General features: G+C 49.0%; 1 protein-coding gene across 1 annotated transcript in view; it reads left to right on the top strand.

The window, feature by feature from the left end:
• Positions 1 to 25590, top strand: part of LOC122551951 (receptor-type tyrosine-protein phosphatase-like N) — a 241737-nt gene that overhangs the window by 20793 nt on the left and 195354 nt on the right. Inside the window, exon 2 of the mRNA XM_087989355.1 lies at positions 21182 to 21232. Coding sequence (XP_087845481.1) covers positions 21182 to 21232 — 51 coding nt within the window. The remainder of the gene's footprint in view (positions 1 to 21181; positions 21233 to 25590) is intronic.

Raw genomic sequence — 25590 nt, 5'->3', positions numbered from 1 at the left:
CAACTTAGGGGCAAGAATAGGCCTTCCTGCTTCATCATTCAACAGGATCACCATGGCTGATCTGTTTATTCTAAATTACACATTCCCGTACACAATTACACTCAAAACTCACTAATTCCCGTCTCCCCTCAATAATCTTTGAGGGTCTGTGTCAACAGATATCCATTCACTTCTGTCTTAAAAATACTCAATGACCTTGTCTCCAAGCTTTCCGATACAGTTGTGAGAGAAAATAAATTCTCCTCATCTCTGCTCTGAAAGGGTGACACCTAATTTTCTAACTAGCCCTGGACTGACACACAAGAGGAAACACCCTTCCCATGTCCACATGGTGAAGGCAGTTGAGGATTGTATCACCATTGGTGGTCCCTCACAGATGAGGGTGACTCTCAGGGTGAATCTTCAGGTGACTGTATAGACCAGTGGGGTTCCCACAGACTCTGTTCCACTTTGGGGTGGATGGTGGTCACGGGAAAGGGGTGGTTGGGACATTGGTGAGGCGGACCACTCCTTTCTCTGTTATCCCCGGCTTCTGCTTTTTCCCAATGGCAAGTCTCCCGATACTCGACACCTTCCCAGATGCTGCTCCTTCATTTTGGGCCCATGATTCCCAGGTGGGAATTTTGCCAGTGAGGCCTTGAAGATATCCCTGAAGCGATTCCACTGTCCACCTGGATCGTATATACTTCACTCTTCTAAACTATGATTTCCAACCTTCAGTGTCTTCTAAACTGTGTGTGGGTCGGCAGTGGAATAGATTTGAGGGGCTGAATGGCCTTTTTTTTGATTGAGTATATGAGTGGAGTAGAGGCGAGTGCGGAACAAAGACAGACTTATGAGTGAAACTCTCAGCTGGTCACTTCTCAACCTCGCTGTCCCCTCCATGATCCCAATTATTCGGGGACAGCCTGTCAGGGTATAGACGCGTGAAAGGTTTGGTCGTAGATCGTGGAATAGTGCTTAAAAATACTTCACTTTGCCAAATATTTTTGACTTGTGTTTCTGTTGTCAGTGTGCAAGCATATCCATTTCAAAGGAAAATCCGGTACATATAATGCATGAGTGGAGAGTGCTGATGGTTTGGCAAGTAGAGACTAATAGAGGTGTTGCCATGGGTGACGCACCAGTTAATGATGTGAGACAGTTAATTTCCAAGCTTTGTTTAAATTTAAAAACAGGCATTGCTTTGAGAAATCATTTTGTGAATGTCTGTCACCTATTTTGTTGAGTTGAAGCAGGAACTGAGCACGTGCAGGGGTGAGCTGAAGATTTTGGGTGCCCAGCCCAGTGACAGTCACTACAATAGATATATGCCACCGGGGTGGGTGCACAGTGGCTCAGTGGTTAGCACTGCTGCCTCACAACACCAGGGTCTTGGGTTCAATTCCCACCTCAGGGCAACTGTCTGTGTGGGGTTTGCACATTCTCCCTGTGTCTACGTGAGTTTCCTCCGGGTGCTCCGGTTTCCTCCCACAGTCCAAAGATGTGCAGGTCACGTGAATTGGCCATGCTAAATTGCCCATATTGGGGGAATGAGTTTGAGAGGGTAACTCTTTGGAGAGTTGGTGTGGAGTTGTTGGGCCGATGGGCTTGGTTCCATGCTGTAGGGAGTCTAATCTAATCTAACACCCCCATCACCAACCCAGTGACTGGCAAGGTAATGGAAGGTATGAACAAGGATTGCTGTTTCAATGAATTGGATGGATCTGGTCCAGTGAAATGATACTATTGGAGTATTGGCCTCAACTTTAATATAACAGCCCCTTCCAAAACCACGTTCCTGAATTCCACCACAATCTCCACATGTATCCAGGGATACTGTCTATCTCATTCTCTACGTGATTTTTGAATATCTGACTTCAAACCTCACTGGCAAATTGCTAACCCTTAGTTTTCAGTAAATATTATGCTGTTCCTCTTTTTAAACCCTTGCAGGAAGCAGTAAAGTCAGTCTTGCCTCCCCAGGAACCTGTTGGTTTTATATAAGGCTGCTCCTGGCAGTAAAACCAATGAAAGTGTCTCACGGGGAGAGGGGGCAGGGGGAGAGATGTGAAACGCAGCTCAATTCATTCTTAATGCAGGCACACTGGGGAGAGAGAAAAGTCCCATGACACCAGGTTATAGTCTGACAGGTTTATCTGAAAGCACAAACTTTTTGAGTGCTGCCTCTTTGTCACTCTGAAAGCTTGTGATTTCAAATAAACCTGTTTTACTGTAATCTGGCGACATGTGACTTCTGACCTCGTCCACTCCATTCCAACACCGATACCTCCACATCAAAGCTGGGGGAGGACAAGGGAACAGGAGGTGGCCATTCAGCCCATCGTGCCTGTGCCAATTCTGTTCCCTCAAGCCAATGTCCTGCCTTTTTCCCCCATAATCCCTGCACACTATTGCTATCCAAATATTCATCCAGTGCCCCTCTCAAATGCTTCCTGAACCCCTCAAATCTGTCTTTTTGGTAAGTTGACGCCAAATCTAAAGTACATTTTGGCCCTTAAAGGCTCTGAAAAAAAATCTGTGAATCTGATTTTGAAATTTTCTGTTGCTCCCCCCCCCCCACACACACACACACCCTGGCTTTGACAGGGAGTTGGAGTTCTGGATTCCCACTCCCACTTTGTGTCAGGATGTAGTTCCTCAATAACCATCCAATGCCCCAATTGAAGTTCCCTCCCCCACATTTCCAGGCAGCGTATCCCAGACCCTAACTACTCGCTGGGTAGAGAGCGTTTTCCTCCCATTACCCTTGCTTCACTTGCACGTCATTTTAACAATCAGACAGGGTCAGGGCGGGGTCACTGGCCAAACTTCAGCTCCCAACTCTGACGTTCCCATGCCTGGGATTATCGTGTGTTGTGGATGGAGAGTGGGTCAACACTGACTCTCACACTTGGTCTTTCTGACTTGGAATAAAATATTTCTTTCCATGCAAATAGAATCGTACAGGACGGAACTGGTTCTGTGGCCCTTTCTTTAAATTCGTTTGGACATTGTTGGCTGGCCAGCATTGATAGCCCGTCCCTAGTTGCCCCTTGAGAAGGTGGGGGTGAGCTGCCTTCTTGAACCGCTGCAATCCACTTGTGGGTTGACCCACAATGTCCTGAGGGAGGGAATTCTGGGATTTTGACCCAACGACTGTGAAGGAACACAGTCAGGATGGTGAGGGGCTTGGAGGGGAACTTGCAGGGTGTGGTATTCCCATGTACCTGCTGCCCTTGTCCTTCGAGATGGAAGTGGTCGTGGGTTTGGAAGGTGCTGTCTAAGGATGTTTGGTGAATTTCTGCGGCGCATCTTGAATCGAGCTGCTACTGTCAAAACTGCACTAAATCTATACCCCCAATTAATATCTTACCGGCTGGAGCTGGAGCTGGGGCTGTATTCCTTGGAGTGTTGGAGATGGACGTGTGGTCATATTGGTTGAAGCTCTAATAGCGTGTGGGGGAGCAATTTTTAAAATTCATTCACGGGATGAGGGTGTCTCTGGATAGGTCAGCATTTATTGCCCATCCTTAATTGCCCAGAGGGCAGTTAAGAGTCAATCACATTGCTGTGGGTCTGGAGTCACATGTAGGCCAAACCAGGTAAAGATGACAGTTTCCTTCCCCAAAGGACATTAGTGAACCACATGGGTTTTTTCCTGACAAGGGATCCATGGTCATCATTAGACTCTTAATTCCAGATATTTATTGAAGTCAAATTCCACCATCTGCCGTGGCGGGATTCAAACCCGGGTCCCCCAGAACGTTAACTGGGGCTCTGGGTTCAGCAGTTCTGAAAAAGGGCCACTGGACTTGAAACGTTTACTCTGTTTTCTCCCCACAGATGCTGCCAGACCTGCTGAGGTTTTCCAGTAACTTCTGTCTGTTACTGTTAACTACTTTAGCTCAGCTAAAGCTCACCAGGGCTCCTCAGACAGCACCTTCCAAACCCATGCCCACTTCCATCCAGAAGGACAAGGGCAGCAGATACATGGGAACACCACCCCCTGCAAGTTGCCTTCAAAACCACTCACTATCTTGACTTGGAAATATATCGCCATTCCTTCAGTGCCGCTGAGTCGGAATCCTGGAATTCCCTCCCTAAGGGCATTGTGGGCCTACAATTTTTGGTAGCTCAAGTTGAGGTTCAGGTTGTAAGTTTGCTTGCTGAGCTGGAAGGTTTGTTCTCGTCCCCATGCTAAGTAACATCTTCAGTGATGAGAGTGTGGTGCTGGAAAAGCACAGCAGGTCAGGCAGCATCCGAGGAGCAAGAGAATCGACGTTTTGGGCATAAGCGCTTTGTCAGGAAACGGCCGAATCGCCTGAAACATTGATTTTCCTGCTCCTTGGATGCTGCCTAACCAGCTGTGCTTTTCCAACACCACCCTCTCGACTCTGATCTCCAGCATCTGCAGTCCTCACTTTCTCCTAACATCATCAGTGAGCCTCTGGTGAAGCGCTGGTGTTATGTCCCTCTTTCTATTTATGTGTCTTGGTCTGTTGTGGTGGATGATATCACTACCGGTTCTTTCTCTGAGGGGTTGGTAATTGGAGTCCAAATCGATGTGTTTATTGATGGAGTTCCAGTTAAATCAATGAGACACCCATGGGATTCTTAACAGAAGCAGTATCGCTTGAACAAACAGCCATCCCCACGATCCAACCCAAACTGCAGACCAGTGTCTACAGGAAAGCCAAACACACAGACCAGATACTCAACTACAGGAGCAATCATCCCAACACCCCACAAACAGAGCTGCAACAGGACATTATTTAAACGGACCACAACACACTGCAGCCCAGAGACTACGAGCAGCTCGGTAGAAGAAAAATACCTAGACAGCGTATTCAAGAGCAATGGGTACCCGATAAACACAGTCCCCCGATCCCTAAACAACAAACCCAAACGAGCCGACACAACGCACCCAGAAACTCTAGCCACGTTACCATACATCAGTGACATCTCAGAAATGACTACCAGGTTACTCTGACACCTTGGCGTCATGGTAGCCCACAAACACATGGTAGTCAATACACTTAATGATGAACCTAAAAGTGCTCCATACAAACAACCAATAAAATGAATGTGATTTACAAAATACCACGTAAGGACTATAACGGACACTGACCTGCTGCGCTTTGCCAGGAACACATTTTTAAACTATTATCAGACTGACATGCAGAAAACTAGCCAACAGGATACATGAACACCAACTCACCACCAAAAGACATGACCCACTATCACTACCCTTACATACAGATGAGGAAGGACACCACTTCAACTGGGACAACACATCCATCCTTGGACAGGCTAAACGGAGACAGGCAGGGGAATTCCTAGAGGCCTGGCATTCAAACTGGAACTCCAACAATAAACACATTGACTTGGACCCCGTTTACCAATCTCTGAGAAAAAGAACCAGAAATGATATCATCCACCGCAACAGACTAAGACACATAAACAGAAAGCGGGACATAACACACCAGCACTTCACCGGAGGCTCACTGATAATATTACCTAGCGTGGTGATGAAACATCTGAGAACAAACATTCCAGCTCAGCGAGCAAAGGTACAACCTGAATTATGGGCCTACCTGCAGCACATGGACTGCAGCGGTTCAAGATGGCAGCTCACCCCAACCGTCTCAATGGCAACTAGGGATGGGTAGCAAATGCTGGGCCCAGCCAGCAACATCCTGCTAGTCACTGTATACTTTGAATACACTCACCTCCCTGGAATAGTCCTTTTACTGATAATTTTAGACCATATGACATAGGAGTGGAAGTAAGGGCCATTTGGCCCCTCTAGTCCACTCCACCATTTAATCATGGCTAATGGGTGTTTCAACTCCACTTACCCACACTCTCCCCGTATCCCTTAATTCCTTGCGAGATTAGGAATTTATCAACCTCTGCCTTGAAGACATTTAGCATCCCGGCCTCCACTACGCTCCATGGCAATGAATTCCACAGGCCCACCACTCTCTGGCTGAAGACATGTCTCCTCATTTCCATTTTAAATTGACCCCCCTCTAATTCTAAGGCTGTGCCCACAGGTCCTTGTATCCCCGCCTGATGGAAACAATTCCCCAGCCTCCACCCTTTCCAAGCCATGCATTATCTTGTAAGTTTCTATTACATCTCCCCTCAGCTTGCTAAACTCTTAATGAATACAATCCCAGGATCTTAAGCCGTTCATCACATGTTAGGCCTACCATTCCAGGGATCATCCATGTGAATCTCTGCTGGACACGCTCCAGTGCCAGTATGTCCTCCCTGAGGTGTGGGGCCCAAAACTGGACACAGTATTCTAAATGAGGCCTAACTAAAGTCTCAGAAGCACATCACTGCTTTTATGTTCCAACCCTCTTGAGATAAATGACAACAAATTTTCTAATCAACTTGCTCAGAGATGTTTTTACTCTGGGGCAGGTGGGATTTGAGCCCAGGCTTCCTGGCTCAGAGGTCGCAACACCACCATGTGAGCCCACCAATCCTTGATGTCCTGGTGAGTGGTGCTTCCTCATGGTGTTAGCTAACCCTTTCAGATTCACATCACAATGCAATGCAATGCACCTCCCCTCCCCTCCCCTCCCCTCCCCCCCCCCCTCCCCTCCCCTCCCCCACTGTTACCATCCAACGTCGATGCGTGTGTGTGTGTGATTAGATTAGATTAGATTACAGTAGTGTGGAAACAGGCCCTTCGGCCCAACAAGTCCACACTGACTCGCCGAAGCGCAACCCACCCATACCCCTACATTTACACCTTACCTAACACTACGGGTAATTAAGCACGGCCAATTCACCTGACCTGCACATCTTTGGACTGCGGGAGGAAACCGGAGCACCCGGAGGAAACCCACGCAGACACGGGGAGAACGTGCAAACTCCACACAGTCAGTCGCCTGAGGCGGGAATTGAACCCGGGTCTCTGGCGCTGTGAGGCAGCAGTGCTAACTACTGTGCCACCGTGCCGCCCACGGCTGTGTGTGTGAGCAATGAATGAGGAGGAATGTGAGGCTGTTTTTATTTCCCCTCGAGTTGATTTTCTCACTGGCAGCCACACACCCATTCTGTACAGCTATGTCCTTCAGGCCCCAGTCACGGTTTGTGCTTCCCAGCCAGTCTCTCCGCTGGGTGTAAGGACCAGGGCGAAGCCAGCGTCAGAGTCCGAGATACGCTGTGAACCTTGAGCAAGAGCCGGGCAGGTCTAGGAGGTCAGTGGAGCAAAAATGTTCAGCAAACGCACCCAAAGTTCTTTATCTATCCCCCCCTACCTGCCGCACTCTCCCCACCAACAACCCTAGGTATATGTCACAGCGCCCAGGACCCAGGTTTGATTCCACCCTCAGGCAACTATATTGTGGAGTTTGCACATTCTCTCCGTGTCTGCGTGGGTTTCCTCCGGGTGCTCCGGTTTCCTCCCACAGTCCAAAGATGTGCAGGTCAGGGTGGATTGGCCGTGTTAATATTCACAGGTAAAGGGACAGCTAGAAAATGGGACACCTTCAAAGATGAGATAACGAGAGTCCAGAGACAGTATATTCCTGTTAGGGTGAAGGGCAAGCCTGGTATTTGTGGGGAATGTTGGATGACGAGAGAAATTGAGACTCTGATCAAGAAGAAGGAAGCATATGTCAGGTGTTGACAGCAGGGGTCGAGTGAATCCTTTGAAGAGTGTAAAGGCAGTAGGAGTATACTTAAGAGGGAAATCAGGAGGGCAAAAAGGGGACATGAAATAGCTTTGGCAATCCAAAGGGATTCTACAAAGACGCTAAGGATGAAAGGGTAATTAGGCAGCCTTTGTGTGGAGCCACAAGAGATGGGGGAGATACTAAATTAGCATTTTGCTTCAGTGTTTACTGTGGAGAAGGACATGGAATGTGGGAAAATCGATGGTGACATCTTGCAAAATGTCCATATTACAGAAGAGGAAGTGTTGGATGTCTTAAAATGCATAAAAGTGGATAAATCCCCAGGACCTGATCAGGTGTCCCCGAGAACTCTGTAGGAAGCTAAGGAAGTGATTGCTGGGCCTCTTACTGAGATATTTTTATCATCGATAGTCACAGGTGAGGCGCTAGAAGGCTGGAGGTTGGCTAACGTGGTCCCACTGTTTAATAAGGGCGGTAAGGACAAGCCAGGGAACTATAGACCAGTGAGCCTGATGTCAGTGGTGGGCAAGTTGTTGGAGGGAATCCTGAGGGACAGGTTGTACATGTATTTGAAAAGGCAAGGACTGATTAGGGATAGTCAACATGGCTTTGTGTGTGGGAAATCATGTCTCACAAACTTGATTGAGTTTTTTGAGGAAGTAACAAAGAGGATTGAGGAGGGCAGAGCAGTAGATGTGATCTATATGGACTTCAGTAAGGCATTCGACAAGGTTCCCCATGGGAGACTGGTTAGCAAGGTTAGATCTCATGGAATACAGGGAAAACTAGCCATTTGGGTACAGAACTGGCTCAAAGGTAGAGGACAGAGGGTGGTGGTGGAGGATTGTTTTTCAGACTTGAGGCCTCTGACTAGTGGAGTGCCACAAGGATCTGTGATGGGTCCTCGACTTTTTGTCATTTATATAAATGATTTGGATGTGAGCGTAAGAGGTACAGTTAGTAAGTTTGCAGATGACACCAAAATTGGAGGTGTAGTGGACAGAGAAGAAGGTTACCTCAGATTACAACAGGATCTGGACCAGATGAGCTAATGGTCCGAGGATTGGCTAATGGAGTTTAATTTAGATAAGTGTGAGATGCTGCATTTTGGAAAGGCAAATCAGGGCAGAACTTATACACTTAATGGTAAGGTCCTAGGGAGTGTTGCTGAACAAAGAGACTTTGGAGTACCAGGTAGATAGGATAGTGAAGAAGGCGTTTGGTATGCTTTCCTTTATTGGTCAGAGTATTGAGTACAGGACTTGGGAGGTCACGTTGCGGCTGTATAGAACATTGGTTAGGCCACTGTTGGAATATTACTTGCAATTCTGGTCTTTCTCCTATTGGAAAGATGTTGTGAAACTTGAAAGGGTTCAGAAAAGATTTACAAGGATGTTGCCAGGGTTGGAGGATTTGAGCTATAGGGAGAGGCTGAACAGGCTGGGGCTGTTTTCCCTGGAGCGTCGGAGGCTGAGGGGTGACCTTATAGAGGTTTACAAAATTATGAGGGGCATGGATAGGATAAATAGGCAAAGTATTTTCCACAGTATAGGGGAGTCTAAAATTAGAAAGCATAGTTTTAAGATGAGAGAGGTAAGATTTAAAACGGACCTAAGGGGTAACTTTTTCACGCAGAGGGTAGTACGGGTATGGAATGAGCTGCCAGAGGATGTGGTGGAAGCTGGTACAACTGCAACATTTAAAAAGCACCTGGATGGGTATATAAAGAGGAAGGGTTTGGAGGGATATGGGCCAATTGCCGGCAAATGGGACTCGGTCCGTTTAGGATATCTGGTCGGCACAGATGAGTTAGACTGAAGGGCCTGTGTCCATGTTGTGCATCTCTATGACTCTAAATTGCCCATAGTATCCAGGGATGTGCAGGCTTGGTGGGTTAGCCATGGGAAGTGCAGGGTTACAGGGGTAGGTGGGGAGATGAGTCTGAGTGGGATGTTCTTTGGAGGGTTGGTGTGGACCCGACGGGCAGATTGACCTGCTTCCACACTCATGTACTCATAATCCCCACAACATGTATCTAGCTTCTCTTCTTCCTGGCACCTTATCAACAGTCCCTATGCTGCAGACCACGTTTTGCCCTCTCTCTGTCCATTCACTGCTTTACCCGTCATCAGTATAAATGCCATCACTTCCCAGCTACTTTCAATTCTAATGATGGCTCAGATGTTAACTCTGTTTCTCCCTCCACAGACATTGCCAGACCCGCTGAGTTTCTCCAGAATTTTTTTTTCTGGATGTTTCACATTTCCAGCATCTAAAGTTCCTTGTTTCATCATTTGTCTGTGTCTGTATCAGCGGCTGAAGAGTTCTTGGTCGGCCGGGGCAGTCAGGTTTGTGGATTTTGGGCAGGAGGTAGAAACGGGCGGTGCGGGGTTGTGGGACTAAGAGGTTGGAGGCGGTGGATGGGAGATCCCCTGATGAGGTTATGGATGGTCTGGGAGATGATGGTTTGGTGGTGGGAGGTGGGGTCATGGTCAAGGGGGCAGTAGGAGGAGGTGTCCGCGAGCTGGCGTTTAGCCTCAGCGGTGTAGAGGTCGGTGCGCCAAACTACCACCGCGCCTCCCTTGTCAGCTGGTTTGATAGTGAGGTTGGGGTTGGAACGGAGGGAGTGGAGGGCTGCACGTTCCAAGGGTGAGAGGTTGGAGTGGGTGAGAGGTTCCTGAAGAAGGGCTCATGCCCAAAACGTCGATTCTCCTGCTCCTTGGATGCTGCCTGACCTGCTGCGCTTTTCCAGCAACACATTTTCAGCTGTGTCTGTCTCTGTGTGTGGCATCTCTTACTGTGTGTTTTGTGTGTGCGCGTGTGTGTTTTGTGTGTGCGCATGTGTGTGCGCGTGTGTGTTTTGTATGTGCGCATGTGTGTGTGTGTCTGCATGTTTGTGTGTGTATGTGTCTGTGTGTAGGTCTGTCTGTGTGGGTGTGTAGGTCAGTCTGTATGTATGCGTGTGTCTGTGTGTGTGTGTAGATCTGTGTATGTCTCTGTGTGGCATCTCTCCCTATGTGCGCATGTGTATATATGTGTGTGTGAGTGTGTGTGTGTTCTGTGTGCACATGCATGTGCGTGTGTGTATGTGTCTGTGTATAGGTCTGTGTATATGTCTGTGTGTATGTGTCTGTGTATAGGTCTGTATATATGTCTGTGTGTATGTGTCTGTGTATAGGTCTGTATATATGTCTGTGTGTATGTGTCTGTGTATAGGTCTGTATATATGTCTGTGTGTATGTGTCTGTGTATAGGTCTGTATATATGTCTGTGTGTATGTGTCTGTGTATAGGTCTGTGTTTGCATGTGTCTGTTTGTGTAGGTCTGTGTGTGCATGTGTCTGTGTGTGTGTAGGTCAGTCTGTGTGTGTGCGTGTGTCTGTGTGAGCGTGTTTGTGTGTGCGTGTGTCTGTGTGTGTGTAGGTCAGTCTGTGTGTGTGCGTGTGTCTGTGTGAGCGTGTTTGTGTGTGCGTGTGTCTGTGTGTGTGTAGGTCAGTCTGTGTGTGTGCGTGTGTCTGTATGTTGAGTGCACAAAGAAGACTGATGTCATATTTTAAAGCTGGTTGGGTCAGTGTGAGCAGGTGATGAGGGAATTAGAGAGAGAAGGTTTAATGGATGTAATTGGGGAACTCTGAAGCTGATTAATTTGAGGACTTACCATCAAAATGGCTACTGCCCTTTATGTGAAGTGAACGATTCCCTGCAGGACCAAGAATCTAACGATGTTTGAGAGACAAAGGACAGGAAAAGGCTGTTCAGCCCATTGAATCCTGTCCCTCTGACAGATGTCTTGAAACCTTTGCAGGAATCTGAAATGTGATCCTCCCATCCTTGGTGTAAGAAGCAAAATAACTTCCAGATGTGGCTCAGCAGGCAGCACTCTTGTCTCTCACTGAGGGAGTGCTGCACTGTCGGAGGGTCAGTGCTGAGGGAGTGCTGCACTGTCAGAGGGTCAATACTGAGGGAGTGCTGCACTGTCGGAGGCTCAGTACTGAGGGAGTGCCACACTGTCGGAGGGTCAGTGCTGAGGGAGTGCTGCACTGTCGGAGGGTCAGTGCTGAGGGAGTGCCGCACTGTCGGAGGGTCAGTGCTGAGGGAGTGCCACACTGTCGGAGGGTCAGTGCTGAGGGAGTGCCACACTGTCAGAGGGTCAGTGCTGAGGGAGTGCCGCACTGTCAGAGGGTCAGTACTGAGGGAGTGCTGCACTGTCAGAGGGTCAATACTGAGGGAGTGCTGCACTGTCAGAGGGTCAATACTGAGGGAGTGCTGCACTGTCGGAGGGTCAGTACTGAGGGAGTGCCACACTGTCGGAGGGTCAGTACTGAGGGAGTGCCACACTGTCGGAGGGTCAGTACTGAGGGAGTGCTGCACTGTCGGAGGGTCAGTACTGAGGGAGTGCCACACTGTCGGAGGGTCAGTACTGAGGGAGTGCCACACTGTCGGAGGGTCAGTACTGAGGGAGTGCTGCACTGTCGGAAGGTCAATACTGAGGGTGTGCTGCACTGTCGGAGGGTCAGTACTGAGGGAGTGCCACACTGTCGGAGGGTCAGTACTGAGGGAGTGCTGCACTGTCGGAGGGTCAGTACTGAGGGAGTGCTGCACTGTCGGAGGGTCAGTACTGAGGGAGTGCTGCACTGTCGGAAGGTCAATACTGAGGGTGTGCTGCACTGTCGGAGGGTCAGTACTGAGGGAGTGCCACACTGTCGGAGGGTCAGTACTGAGGGAGTGCCACACTGTCGGAGGGTCAGTACTGAGGGAGTGCTGCACTGTCGGAGGGTCAGTACTGAGGGAGTGCTGCACTGTCGGAGGGTCAATACTGAGGGTGTGCCACACTGTCGGAGGGTCAGTACTGAGGGAGTGCTGCACTTTCAGAGGGTCAGTACTGAGGGAGTGCTGCACTGTCGGACGGTCAGTACTGAGGGAGTGCCACACTGTCGGAGGGTCAGTACTAAGGGAGTGCCACACTGTCAGAGGGTCAGTGCTGAGGGTGTGCCGCACTGTCGGAGGGTCAGTGCTGAGGGAGTGCCGCACTGTCGGTGGGTCAGTGCTGAGGGAGTGCTGCACTGTCGGAGGGTTAATACTGAGGGAGTGCCACACTGTCGGAGGGTCAGTACTGAGGGAGTGCTGCACTGTTGGAAGGTCAGTACTGAGGGTGTGCCACACTGTTGGAGGGTCAGTACTGAGGGCATGCTGCACTGTCAGACAGTCAGTACTGAGGGAGTGCCGCACCGTCAGAAAGTCAGTGCTGAGGGAGTGCCGCACTGTCGGAGGGTCAGTGCTGAGGGAGTGCTGCACTTTTGGAGGGTCAGTGCTGAGGGAGTGCCGCACTTTTGGAGGGTCAGTACTGAGGGAGTGCTGCACTGTCGGAGGGTCAGTACTGAGGGAATGCTGCACTGTCGGAGGGTCAGTACTGAGGGAATGCTGCACTGTCAGAGGGTCAGTACTGAGGGAGTGCCACACTGTCGGAGGGGGAGTGCCGCACTGTCGGACGGTCAGTGCTGAGGGAGTGCCGCACTGTCGGAGGGTCAGTACTGAGGGTGTGCCACACTGTCGGAGGATCAGTACGGAGGGAATGCTGCACTGTCGGACGGTCAGTGCTGAGGGAGTGTCGCACTGTCAGAGGGTCAGTGCTGAGGGAGTGCCGCACTGTCAGACGGTCAGTGCTGAGGGAGTGCGGCACTGTCATAGGGTCAGTGCTGAGGGAGTGCCGCACTGTCAGAGGGTCAGTGCTGAGGGAGTGTCGGACTGTTAGAGGGTCAGTGCTGAGGGAGTGCCACACTGTCGGAGGGTTCGTGCTGAGGGAGTGCCGCACTGTCGGTGGGTTCGTGCTGAGGGAGTGCCGCACTGTTAGAGGGTCAGTGCTGAGGGAGTGCCACACTGTCAGATGGTCATTCCTGAGGGAGTGCCGCACTGTCGGAGGGTCAGTGCTGAGGGTGTGCCACACTGTCGGAGGGTCAGTGCTGAGGGAGTGCCGCACTGTCGGAGGGTTCGTGCTGAGGGAGTGCCGCACTGTTAGAGGGTCAGTGCTGAGGGAGTGCCACACTGTCGGAGGGTCAGTGCTGAGGGAGCGCCGCACTGTCGGAGGGTTCGTGCTGAGGGAGTGCCGCACTGTTAGAGGGTCAGTGCTGAGGGAGTGCCACACTGTCGGAGGGTTCGTGCTGAGGGAGTGCCGCACTGTCAGAGGGTTGTCTTTCGGAGGATCTGTTAGAGTAAGGAGCTGCCTGTCCACATCAGTGGGTGTGAATCTCCCTGTGACCATCATTGAAATATTTCACAGAAAAGGAGGGGAATGTTTCTCCTGTTTCCTCAGGCAGAACCTCGGGTTTCAGGGCCAGGAATCCTTAAAATCCCACAAAGAAGGTAACGTATGAGGAACGTTTGAGGTCTCTGGCTTTATACTCGATGGAGTTTAGAGGGATGAGGAGGAATCTAATTGAAACATACAGATTACTGAATGGCCTGGACAGTGTGGATATTGGGAAGATGTTTCCACTGGTCGGAGAGTCTAGGACCCAAGTGCTCAGCCTAAGAGTAAAGGGAAGACCTTTTAGAATGGAGATAAGGAGAAACCTCTTCAGCCAGAGGGTGGGGGATCTAGGGAATTCAGGCAGCTGTGGGGGTCAGGTCATTGAGAATATTTAAGACTGAGATAGATAGGTTCTCGAGTATCAAGGAGATCAGGGATTACTAGGAAAAAGCAGGAGAATGGGGATGGGAACTAATCAGCAACCAAATTCATTCCTCCCATTGATCCACCAGGTCGCACCCTCTACCCTGTGCTCACCTGTTCCTACCTCACCTTCCTGTCCCTCTCCCCACCCAAAACCCTTCTCCACCCTCATCTGCAACTCCTCCCACACCCACCCCCAGTCCTGAAGAAGGGTTATACCCAAAGCGTTGACTTCGGTCCCTCCTGATGCTCCCTTGCTTGCTGTGTTCCCCCAGCCTCCTGCCTGTCCGTCCTGATGCTGCCTGCCTTGCTGTGTTCCCCCAGCCTCCTGCCTGTCCGTCCTGATGCTGCCTGCCTTGCTGTGTTCCCCCAGCCTCCTGCCTGTCCGTCCTGATGCTGCCTGCCTTGCTGTGTTCCCCCAGCCTCCTGCCTGTCCCTCCTGATGCTGCCTGCCTTGCTGTGTTCCCCCAGCCTCCTGCCTGTCCCTCCTGATGCTGCCTGCCTTGCTGTGTTCCCCCAGCCTCTTGCCTGTCCCTCCTGATGCTGCCTGCCTTGCTCTGTTCCTCCAGCCTCCTGCTTGCCTCCCTGTGATTGAATGGCAGAGCAGAATCGATTAGCTGAATTTCTGCTCCTATGTCTTATAGTCTTACGGGCTTAAGAGGCAGCTAATGGAATGCTCCTCTTTATATCGAGAGGAATTGGAGTATAAGGACGCAGAAGTGATGCTGAAATTAAACAAAACCCCAGTTTGAGCCCACTTGGAACTTTGTGAGCAAATCTGGGCACCACGCCTTGGGAAGGATAGATTGTTCTTGGAGGGAGTACAATGTAGGTGTATAAGAATGATAACTGGACTTCAGGGGTTAGGTTATGAAGAGAGATCATACAATTGAGGCCTGTTTTCTCTAGAATTTACAGGTTAAGGGGTGATTTGAGTGAAGTCTTCAAGATGTTAACAGAAAGAGACAGGGTAGATAACGATTAATAATTTCCACTCGTTGGAGATTCTAGAACTAGGGGCATAGTCTGAGAATGAGGGCCAGCCCCTTCAGGAGAGATGTTAGGGAGCATTTCCACACACAAAGAGTGGTGGATATTTGGAATTCTCTTTGCAGATGGCAGTGGAAGCCAGATCAGTTGTTAATTTTAAATCTGTGACAGATGTACCTTTGTTATAGAGTCATAGTCATACAGCACGGAAACAGACCCTTCGGTCCACCCAGTCCATGCTGACCATTTTCCCAAACTAAACCAGTCCCTCCTGGCCCTTCTCCCTCCAAAGCTTTCCTAATCATGTACTTATCCAAATGTCTTTTAAACATTGTAACTGTACCTGCGACCAGCACTTCCTCTGGCAGCTCATTCCACACACGAACCACACCCTGTGTTTAAAAAAACGTGACCCATCAGGTTATTTTAAAATCTTTCTCCTCTCACTTTAAATGTATATTCCGCCCCCCCCCCCCCCCCCCCCCCCCCCCCCCCGCCACCACCACCACCCTAGGGAAAAGACCTTTGTCATTCACCTCATCTCTGGGTATGGGCCAAAGCTTGGTGTGTGGAGTAAGGCCACAGATCAGCCATGATCTCACTGAAAGGCAGAACGTTCTGGAGGGGCTGAATGGCCTATGCCTGCTCCTGTGTTTCTGAAAGTCCCCTCATTGGAGGAGCTCACTGCCTACAAATGGCCTGTCAAGTTCCCTACATTACACTTCAGTCGGACAGCGTGGTTGGCTCTGAAGCACTTTGGAACAAGCTAAGCCTTCAAAAGGCGCTGTCCAAATGCAGGTTCTCATTTTGTGCCTTTATAGAAGGGAAGCGCTGTACCTGTTGTTGGAAAAGTGGGAATGAATGGAAAATTGTCAGCTGGAAGACTGAAGGAGAAGGCTGGGAGACTGATTGGGTTTCACTGCTGGCTATTAGCACACACAGTGGTCGATCAGGAATGTTACTGGGAGCTGATACCTTCTCAAGGGCGAGGGTAGAAGGGCTGATACTCGGGCATTGAAAGAATTCCGCGGAAACTTGTTCAATCAGGGAGTGGGGCGAAAATGGCAATAGCTATCACTAGACCAATTAAGGTGAATAACAGGGAGGGACTAGATGAATGGGTAAGGGAGTAAGTTTGCTCGTTGAGCTGTTAGATTTTGTTCTCCGACGTTCCCTCACAATGCTAGGGAACATCATCAGTGAGCTTCTGGTGAAGCGCTGGGGTTCTGTCCCGCTTTCTATTTGTGTGCTTTGGTCTGTTGCGGTGGGTGATATCACCTACAGGTCCTTTTTCTCAGTGCTTGGTAAATGGGGTCCAAATCAATGTGTTTATTGCTGGAGTTCTGGTCTGAATGCCAGGCCTCCAGGAATTCCCGTGCGTGTCTCCGTTTCGCCTGTCCCAGGATGGATGCATTGTCCCAGATGAACCGGTGTTCCCTCTTCGCCTGTGTGTAAGGATAGTTGTGATAGGGGGTCATGTCCTTTGGTAGCGAGTTGGTGCTCCTGTATCCTGGTGACTAGTTTCCTGCCCTTCTGTCTTCCTTGCAGAGTATTTTGGAGATGATGTTCATTCTGCTGATTGTTGGTACAGATTAGATTAGATTCCCCAATAGTGTGGAAACAGGCCCTTTGGCCCAACAAGTCCATACTGACCCTCTGAAGAGTAACCCACCCAGACCCATTCCTCTATATTTACCCCGATTTAATATACCTAACACTACGGGCAATTTCCCATGGCCAATTCACCTGACCTGCACATCCCACAACAGACACTGGGAGAATGTGCAAACTCCACACAGACAGTTGCTCGAGGCTGGAATCGAACCCAGGTCCCTGGTGCTGTGAGGCAGCAGTGCTAACCACTGAGCCACCGTGCCACTGTACGGGGTCCTTTTTGATTCATCAGGAACATGTAAGCGTGAAAGGGATAGAAGGGCCTGTAATTGGGCTGGGGTCTGTTTAATGGGACATGGGAGTCACTGACAGGGCTGGCATTTGTAGTCCATTCCTGATAACCCTTGAACTGAGCAGCTTTCTCCACCCTGTCCAAGTCGACCACATTGCTGTCGGTCTGGAGGCCTGGCCAGGTCAGGCCTTTCCTTCCCCATTAGTGAACCCAATGGGGCTGTACACCCATCGATGATGGTTGCTATGGTTGCTATGACCAACTGCCAAGGCTCTCAAATTAACTAATTAATTAATTAACTAATAATGCTGTAATGGGATTTGAACTCCTTTCCTCAGAGCATTCGTCTTGATCACTCGCATTACCACCAGGTTATCATCAGACTAGATGGGCCGAAGGGACTCCTCTCTACTGTATGACTCCAAGACAATGCGTAGGCCCAGCAGGGTTACATGGTCAACCTCTCAGCTGCAGTTTGTTGCTCCAAAGAAACATTTATCACTTCACGGGCTGAGAATTCATTAGGAGTTGATTGGACAGGCTTGAAGATGCACAATTATTAAAATATCCCATCTAATATATTCGGCAGAGTTTGATCGTCATTTTACTGAGCTCCCTTAGCTGCTGCAGAATGTATAATCGTCATTTGAGGTGTTTTGTATGTGACTCTGTGTCTAACTGAACACTTACGTCAGTATGACGACGCTGGTTTTTTTTTCTCCACCAGTTCTCATCTTTGGGAATGTTTTTAAAAATCTACGTGGGAAGGGAGGGTTGATTAAATGAGTTTCTGGGTCGGGAGAGATGAGTCAGAGACTTCAAGCCAAGACCCTGGAGTTTGCAGATAGATTATCTCTCTCTCTCTCTCTCTCTATCTGTCTGCCTGGCTCCCTCTCATGTTCAATCTCCCTGTCTATTTTCCTGTTCACCTACCTCTGTTTTATTAGACGCCAGTCTGACATATTATTACAGTATGGTGTGTGGGAGTTAGATTAGTTTTTGCACTAATCATTTGCGGTTAAAAATAAAGCATTTTTTTTTTCTCTTGAAAGAAAAGGTTTCCGGAAGAGATGCAAGTTAATGTGTTTAAATCACTTCTCTGCTAAGACAGAAGAAACTCCCATCATTAATCTTTCAACACTTTCTGTTCTGAAACACCATCATTAAGTTCCATTTTTATTCCACCTGTATTAAAATGTCTCTTCGAGCGTGTTAACGAGACAGAGCTTTGGTATTCAACTGGCTGGGATGTTTGGTTTAGCTGACCAATGGTTTGATGAAAAGCGTTTGGTTTTGAGGAGTGATGTGAAGGGGACAGGGTGAAGCAGGATAAGTTCAGAGAAGGAATTCCCCTGAAGATAGAGCAGTGTAAGGAGAAAGTGAGATCTGCAATCAACTAGGAGACATTGAGGACTGCAGATGCTGGAGATCAGAGTCGAGAGTGTGGTGCTGGAAAAGCACAGCAGGTCAGGCAGCATCCGAGGAGCAGGAGAGTCAACAGGTCAGGCATAAGCCCAGCCATGGGTGGTGGTATAATGGAAATTAGGAATGCTGGTGGGGCCAGATGAGAGGAATGGAACTATCACCTGAGGAGCTTGCCTTTATTAATTGAATACAAGAAAAAAAGAGGTTGTGATGGAACTGTGTAAGACATTGAGTTAGACGACAGCTGGAGTACTGTGTGCAGTTCTGGTCCCCATACTATAGCAAAGTTGTGATTGTGATGGGGGTGAGGGTATAGAGGAGATTCACCAGGAGGTTGCCTGGGATGGAGGATTTTGACCATGAAGAGAGCTTAGACAGACTGGGGTTGTTTCATTGGGAGCAGAAATGGCTGAGGGAGGGACACGACTGAGGTCTCCAAAGCTCAGAGGGGCATAGACGGGGTAGATAGGAATAAAGCCTTCCTATTAGTAGAGGGGTCAATAACCAGGGGGCTGAAGATTTAAGCTTCAGGACAGGAAGGGGATTTGAAGAAGAATTGTTTTCACCCAGAGGATGGTGGGAATCTGGACTTTGCTACTGGAATGAGGCTTTGGTCAGACCACATTTGGAGTGTTGTGCGCAGTTTTGGGCCCTGTTTCTCAGGGAGGATGTACTGGCCCTGGACCATGCTTAGAGGAGGTTCACGAGAATGGTCCCAGGAATGAAACGCTTAACAATGAGGAACGCTTGAGGACCCTGGGTTTATACTTGATGGAGTTTAGAAGGATATGGGGGGGAATCTAATTGAAACTCACAGAATACAGAATGGCCTGGACAGAGTAGATGGTGGGAAGATATTTCCATTGATGGGAGAGACTAGGCCACGTGGTCATAGCCTTAGAGTAAAGGGAAGACCTTTTAGAATGGAGATAAAGAGAAACATCTTCAGCCAGAGAGTGGGGAATCTGTGGAATTCATTGCCACCGACGGCTGTGGAGGCCAGATCATTGAGTATATTTAATACGAAGATAGATAGGTTCTTGATTGTAAAGGGGATCAAGGATTATGGGGAGAAAGCAGGAGAATGGGATTGAGAAATGTGTTAGCCACGATTGACTGGTGGAGCAGACTGGATGGGCAGAATGGCCTAATTTCTGCTCCAGTGTCTTATGGTCTGATGGAAAAGGTGCGAGAGGTGGGAAACATCATAACAATTAAGAATATTTAGATGACCACTTCAAACGTTATAGAACATAGAACAATACAGCGCAGAACAGGCCCTTCAGCATTGACAAAGGGTCAGTTAGACTCAACGTCTGGGATTTTGCTCCTTCCTGTACAGCAACATATAGATAATTTCCCAGAGTCACAGGTCTGTGTGTCAGCTTTTGCATCAGACCTGCAGCTCACCTACATTATTTTTATTTTATTCAAGTGATAAGGAAGGGCAAAAATTTACTGCCCATCCCTAGTTGCCCCTTGAGAAGGTGGGGGGTGAGCTGCCTTCTTGAACCGCTGCAGTCCGTGTGCTGTAGGTTCACCCACAATGCCCTTAGGGAGGGAATTCCAGGACTTTGACCCAGCGACACTGAAGGAATGGTGATATAGTTCCAAGTCAGGATGGTGAGTGGCTCAGAGGGGTAGTATTCCCATGTACCTGCAGCTCTTGACCTTCAAGATGGAAGTGGCTGTGGGTTTGGAAGGTGTTGTCTGAGGAGCCTTGGTAAATTTCTGTTGTGCACTGCTGCTATTGAAACTTCAAAACTATCTGTAAAGCCAAGGAAGTCCTTTATGAAGCGTAGGCACTAGTGCAATGCAGCGTCAAGAAGTGTGGTGCTGGAAAAGCACAGCTGGTCAGGCAGCATTCGAGGAGCAGGAGAGACGATGTTTCGGGCATAAACCCTTCATCAGGAATGAGCCTGTGGGCCAAGGGGGCAGAGAGATAAAAGGGAGGGAGAGTGGGGCTGTGGGGGGGAAGGTAGCTGAGAAAGTGATAGATCGATGAAGGTGGGGGTAAAAGGTGATCGGTTGGAGAGGAGGGTGCAGAGGATAGGTGGGATGGAAGATGGACAGGTCATGAGGGTGGTGCTGAGTTGGAAGGTTGGATCTGGGATGAGGTGGGGGAGAGGGGAAATGAGGAAACTAGTGAAGTTCACATTAATCTCGTGTGGAGGGTCAGTTCTGAGCTGGTGGCAGTCTGTTCCTTATCCTGCAGTAGGGGGAGAGCGGCTCACTTAAGCCAGGTCTGACCTTGTGAAAGACGGGTGGGGGTTGGGGTTATGTGGTGAGGGGACAGGATATTAGATTCAGCCTATCCCTCCCAGCATCTACTCCATCACTGCTCTGGCCATGGAAATGGTGACCCTCAGTTTGATTCAGTCCTTGGCACTGATCCTTCGAAGTGGCCAGATCTTCAGCGGTTGCTATGGTCCTGCTGCTAGGCATGAGACAATTTGTCAGGTACAAATGTACGTCACTGAGTGGTTCTTTGAAGACTGTTGTCATAGAGATCCAAATATTTCAGCGTGTCTGATATTTTTCTCTTCTTTGATAGGTTGCCTGTTTGATGAGGAGTTGTGTTCCCATCTGGAGCACTGTGTAAACGGTAAGTCGTCTGAAAGGCTTTGGAATTATGGCTTTTCATTACCAAATGGTTTGTCTTCTTTCGGAATTGTCTGATGCAGTCAAGGTGAAAACCGAAGTGTTGGGAAATTAAGCAATGCCAAATAGGCAAAGACAAATTCAAGACCCGTCTACTCCTTTAAACTGACATTAAAACTCCCTCCACACTATCCCACCAAACATCCCAACCAGGGTTAGATACAGGGTAAAGCTCACTCTACGTTGTCCTGGAGTGTTTGATGGGGTCATGGGGTTATATACAGACTAAATCTTTCTCTACTCTACTAAACTGAAAGTAAAGCTTGCTCTACACCGTCTCCATCAAACACTCCCAGGACAGGGTTAGAGACAGAATAAAGCTCTACACTATCCCCAACGGACCCTCCCAGGGACAGCACGGGGTTAGATACAGAGTAAAGCTCCCTCTATCCTATCCCCATCAAACACTCCCAGGACAGGGACAGCATGGGGTTAGATACAGAGTAAAGCTCCTTTTACACTGTCCCCATCAAACACTCCCAGGGACAGGGACAGCATGGGGTTAGTTACAGAGTGTATGCCCCCATTAATATATCCATGCATATTAACACATTCATACTATTTGTGAGTATCCATTTGAGAGATTGTAATTTGTATTGAATTCTGAATGAACTGTGTGGGCTGTTCATGCTCTGCACCATCGCCAAGGCAACCCAGTCAGTATACAGCCAACTGCAAACTGCATTCATCCCCTAACTCGCTGGGGTGGCGGGGTCAAAGCAGCTGGAGCCAGAGACTGTCCGCTCATTGTTCATCGACCTCTGACCCCAGAGCAGAGCGAGTGTGAAATGACCTGGCTGGCCACCCCTTGACCTTTCTCAATCTGACAACTTGTGTGAAGGTGCGCTGTGATAATTCAATCCAGTCTGTGGAATGGGAGCTTCACCAGTATTTGTTACTGCAACAGAGGTACATTGAGTTGAATGGGCGAAGTTCTGGCAGATGTTAATAAATGTGAAGTCATCCCATTTGGTAGGACTGACAGTAAAAAGGACTATTACTTGAATGGTAAAATGTTGCAGCACGCTGCTGTGCAGAGGGACCTGTATGAATCACAGAAGGTTGGTCTGCAGGTAATTAGGAAGGCAAATGGAATATTGTCCTCCATTGCTAGAGAGATGGAGTTTAAAAGCAGAGAGGTTATGTTCCAGTTGTACAGGATACTGGTGAGGCCACACCTGGAGTACTGTGTACAGTTCTGGTCTCCTGACTTGAGAAAGGATGTACTGGCACTGGAGGGGGTGCAGAGGAGGTTCACCAGGTTGATTGAGGGGGTTGGTTTACGAGGAGAGACTGAGTAGACTGGGATTATATTCATTGGAATTCAGAAGAATGAGGGGGATCTTACAGACACATATAAAATTATGAAAGGAATCGATAGGATAGAAGTGGAGAGAATGTTTTCACTGGTTGGTGAAACTAGGTCAAGGGGGCACAGCCGCAAAATTAGGGGGCCCAGATTTCGGACTGAATTGAGAAGAAACTTCATCACCCAGAGGGTTGTGAATCTGTGGAATTCCCCGCCCAGTAAATGTTTTTAAAGCGAAGATACATATTTTTTGGACAGTAGAGGAATTAAGGGATATGGTGAGATGTGGGTAAGTGGAGCTGAGTCCATGAAAAGGGACTCAGCTCCATAATCTTTTGAATGGGGGAGCAGGGTCAAAGGGCCGGACAGCCTACTCCTGCTCCTAGGCCTTACATAGGAACATTTAAATAGGAGTAGGCCATTCAGCCCCTCAAGCCTGTTCTGCCATTCAAACAGATCATGGCTAATCTGTGGCCTCCTTTGCTTAACACAACTTTACAGATCCCAATCACCTGACGAAGGAGCGTCGCTCCAAAAGCTAGTGTGCTTCCAATTAAACCTGTTGGACTATAACCTGGTGTTGTGTGATTTTTAACTTTGTACACCCCAGTCCAGCACCGGCATCTCCGAATCATTACGGATCCCAGATTCAAATCTAACAACCGATCCAGCATCGACTGCCATTTGTGGAGGAGAGTTTGAAGGTTCTAGCACCCTTTGTGTTTAAAGTTGCCCCTTGAGAAGGTGGGGATGAGCTGCCATCTTGAACCGCTGCTGCCCATGTGCTGTAGGGTGACCCACAATGCCCTTAGGGAGGGAATTCCAGGATTCTGACCCAGGGACATTGAAGGAACAGTGATATATTTCTAAATCAGGATGGTGAATGGCTTGGAGGGGAACTTGCAGGGGGTGGGGTTCCCACTTATCTGCTGCCCTTGACCTTCTAATTTGGTGGAGCTCACGAGGGGAATGAGCCTGGATGTGTGTTTGTGTGTACACTCTCACACACACACACACACACACACACTCACTCTCACACTCACACTCTCACACTCACACTCACACTCTCACACTCTCACTCTCACACTCACACACTCACACTCTCACACTCTCACACTCTCACTCTCACACTCACACTCACACTCTCACACTCTCACACTCTCACACTCACACACTCACACACTCACACTCTCACACTCTCACACTCTCACACTCACACTCTCACACTCACTCTCACACTCTCACACTCACACACTCACACTCTCACACTCTCACACTCTCACACTCTCACTCTCACACACTCACACACTCACACTCACACTCTCACACACTCACACTCTCACACTCTCACACTCTCACACTCTCACACTCACACTCACACTCTCACACTCTCACACACACACTCACACACTCACACTCTCACACTCACACACTCACACTCTCACACTCTCACACTCTCACACTCTCACACTCACACACTCACACACTCACACTCTCACACTCTCACACTCACACTCTCACACTCTCACACTCTCACACACACACTCTCACACTCACACACTCACACTCTCACACTCTCACACTCACACACTCACACTCTCACACTCTCACACTCTCACACTCTCACACTCACACACTCACACACTCACACACTCACACTCGCACACCCGCACACTCTCTCACTCTCACACTCACACACTCACACTCACACTCTCACTCTCACACTCTCACACTCTCACACTCACACACTCACACTCTCACACTCTCACACTCTCACTCTCACTCTCACACTCACACTCACACTCTCACACTCTCACACTCACACACTCACACTCTCACACTCTCACACTCTCACACTCACACTCTCACACTCTCACACTCTCACACTCTCACACTCACACACTCACACTCTCACACTCTCACACTCTCACTCTCACACACTCACACTCTCACACTCTCACACTCACACTCACACACTCACACACTCACACACTCACACTCACACACTCACACTCACACTCTCACACTCTCACACACACACTCACACACTCACACTCTCACACTCTCACACTCACACACTCACACTCTCACACTCTCACACTCTCACACTCTCACACTCACACTCTCACACTCTCACACTCTCACACACTCACACTCACACACTCACACACTCACACACTCACACACTCACACTCTCACACTCTCACACTCTCACACTCACACTCTCACACTCTCACACTCTCACTCTCACTCTCACACTCACACTCACACTCTCACACTCTCACACTCACACACTCACACTCTCACACTCTCACACTCTCACACTCACACTCTCACACTCTCACACTCTCACACTCACACACTCACACTCTCACACTCTCACACTCTCACTCTCACACACTCACACTCTCACACTCTCACACTCACACTCACACACTCACACACTCACACACTCACACTCACACACTCACACTCACACTCTCACACTCTCACACACACACTCACACACTCACACTCTCACACTCTCACACTCACACACTCACACTCTCACACTCTCACACTCTCACACTCTCACACTCACACTCTCACACTCTCACACTCTCACACACTCACACTCACACACTCACACACTCACACACTCACACACTCACACTCTCACACTCTCACACTCACACTCTCACACTCTCACACTCTCACACTCACACTCACACTCTCACACTCTCACACTCTCACACTCTCACACTCTCACTCTCACACTCTCACACTCTCACACTCACACACTCACACACTCACACACTCACACACTCACACTCTCACACTCTCACACTCACACTCTCACACTCTCACACTCTCACACTCACACTCACACTCTCACACTCTCACACTCTCACACTCTCACACTCTCACTCTCACACTCTCACACTCTCACACTCACACTCTCACACTCACACTCTCACACTCTCACACACACACTCACACACTCACACTCTCAC

Source organism: Chiloscyllium plagiosum, unplaced genomic scaffold, assembly GCF_037043375.1.
Source record: "Chiloscyllium plagiosum isolate Xiang-an unplaced genomic scaffold, Cpla_swu_hap1 HiC_scaffold_7, whole genome shotgun sequence".
Taxonomy (NCBI): domain Eukaryota; kingdom Metazoa; phylum Chordata; class Chondrichthyes; order Orectolobiformes; family Hemiscylliidae; genus Chiloscyllium; species Chiloscyllium plagiosum.
This window is presented reverse-complemented; position numbering and strand designations above follow the sequence as displayed.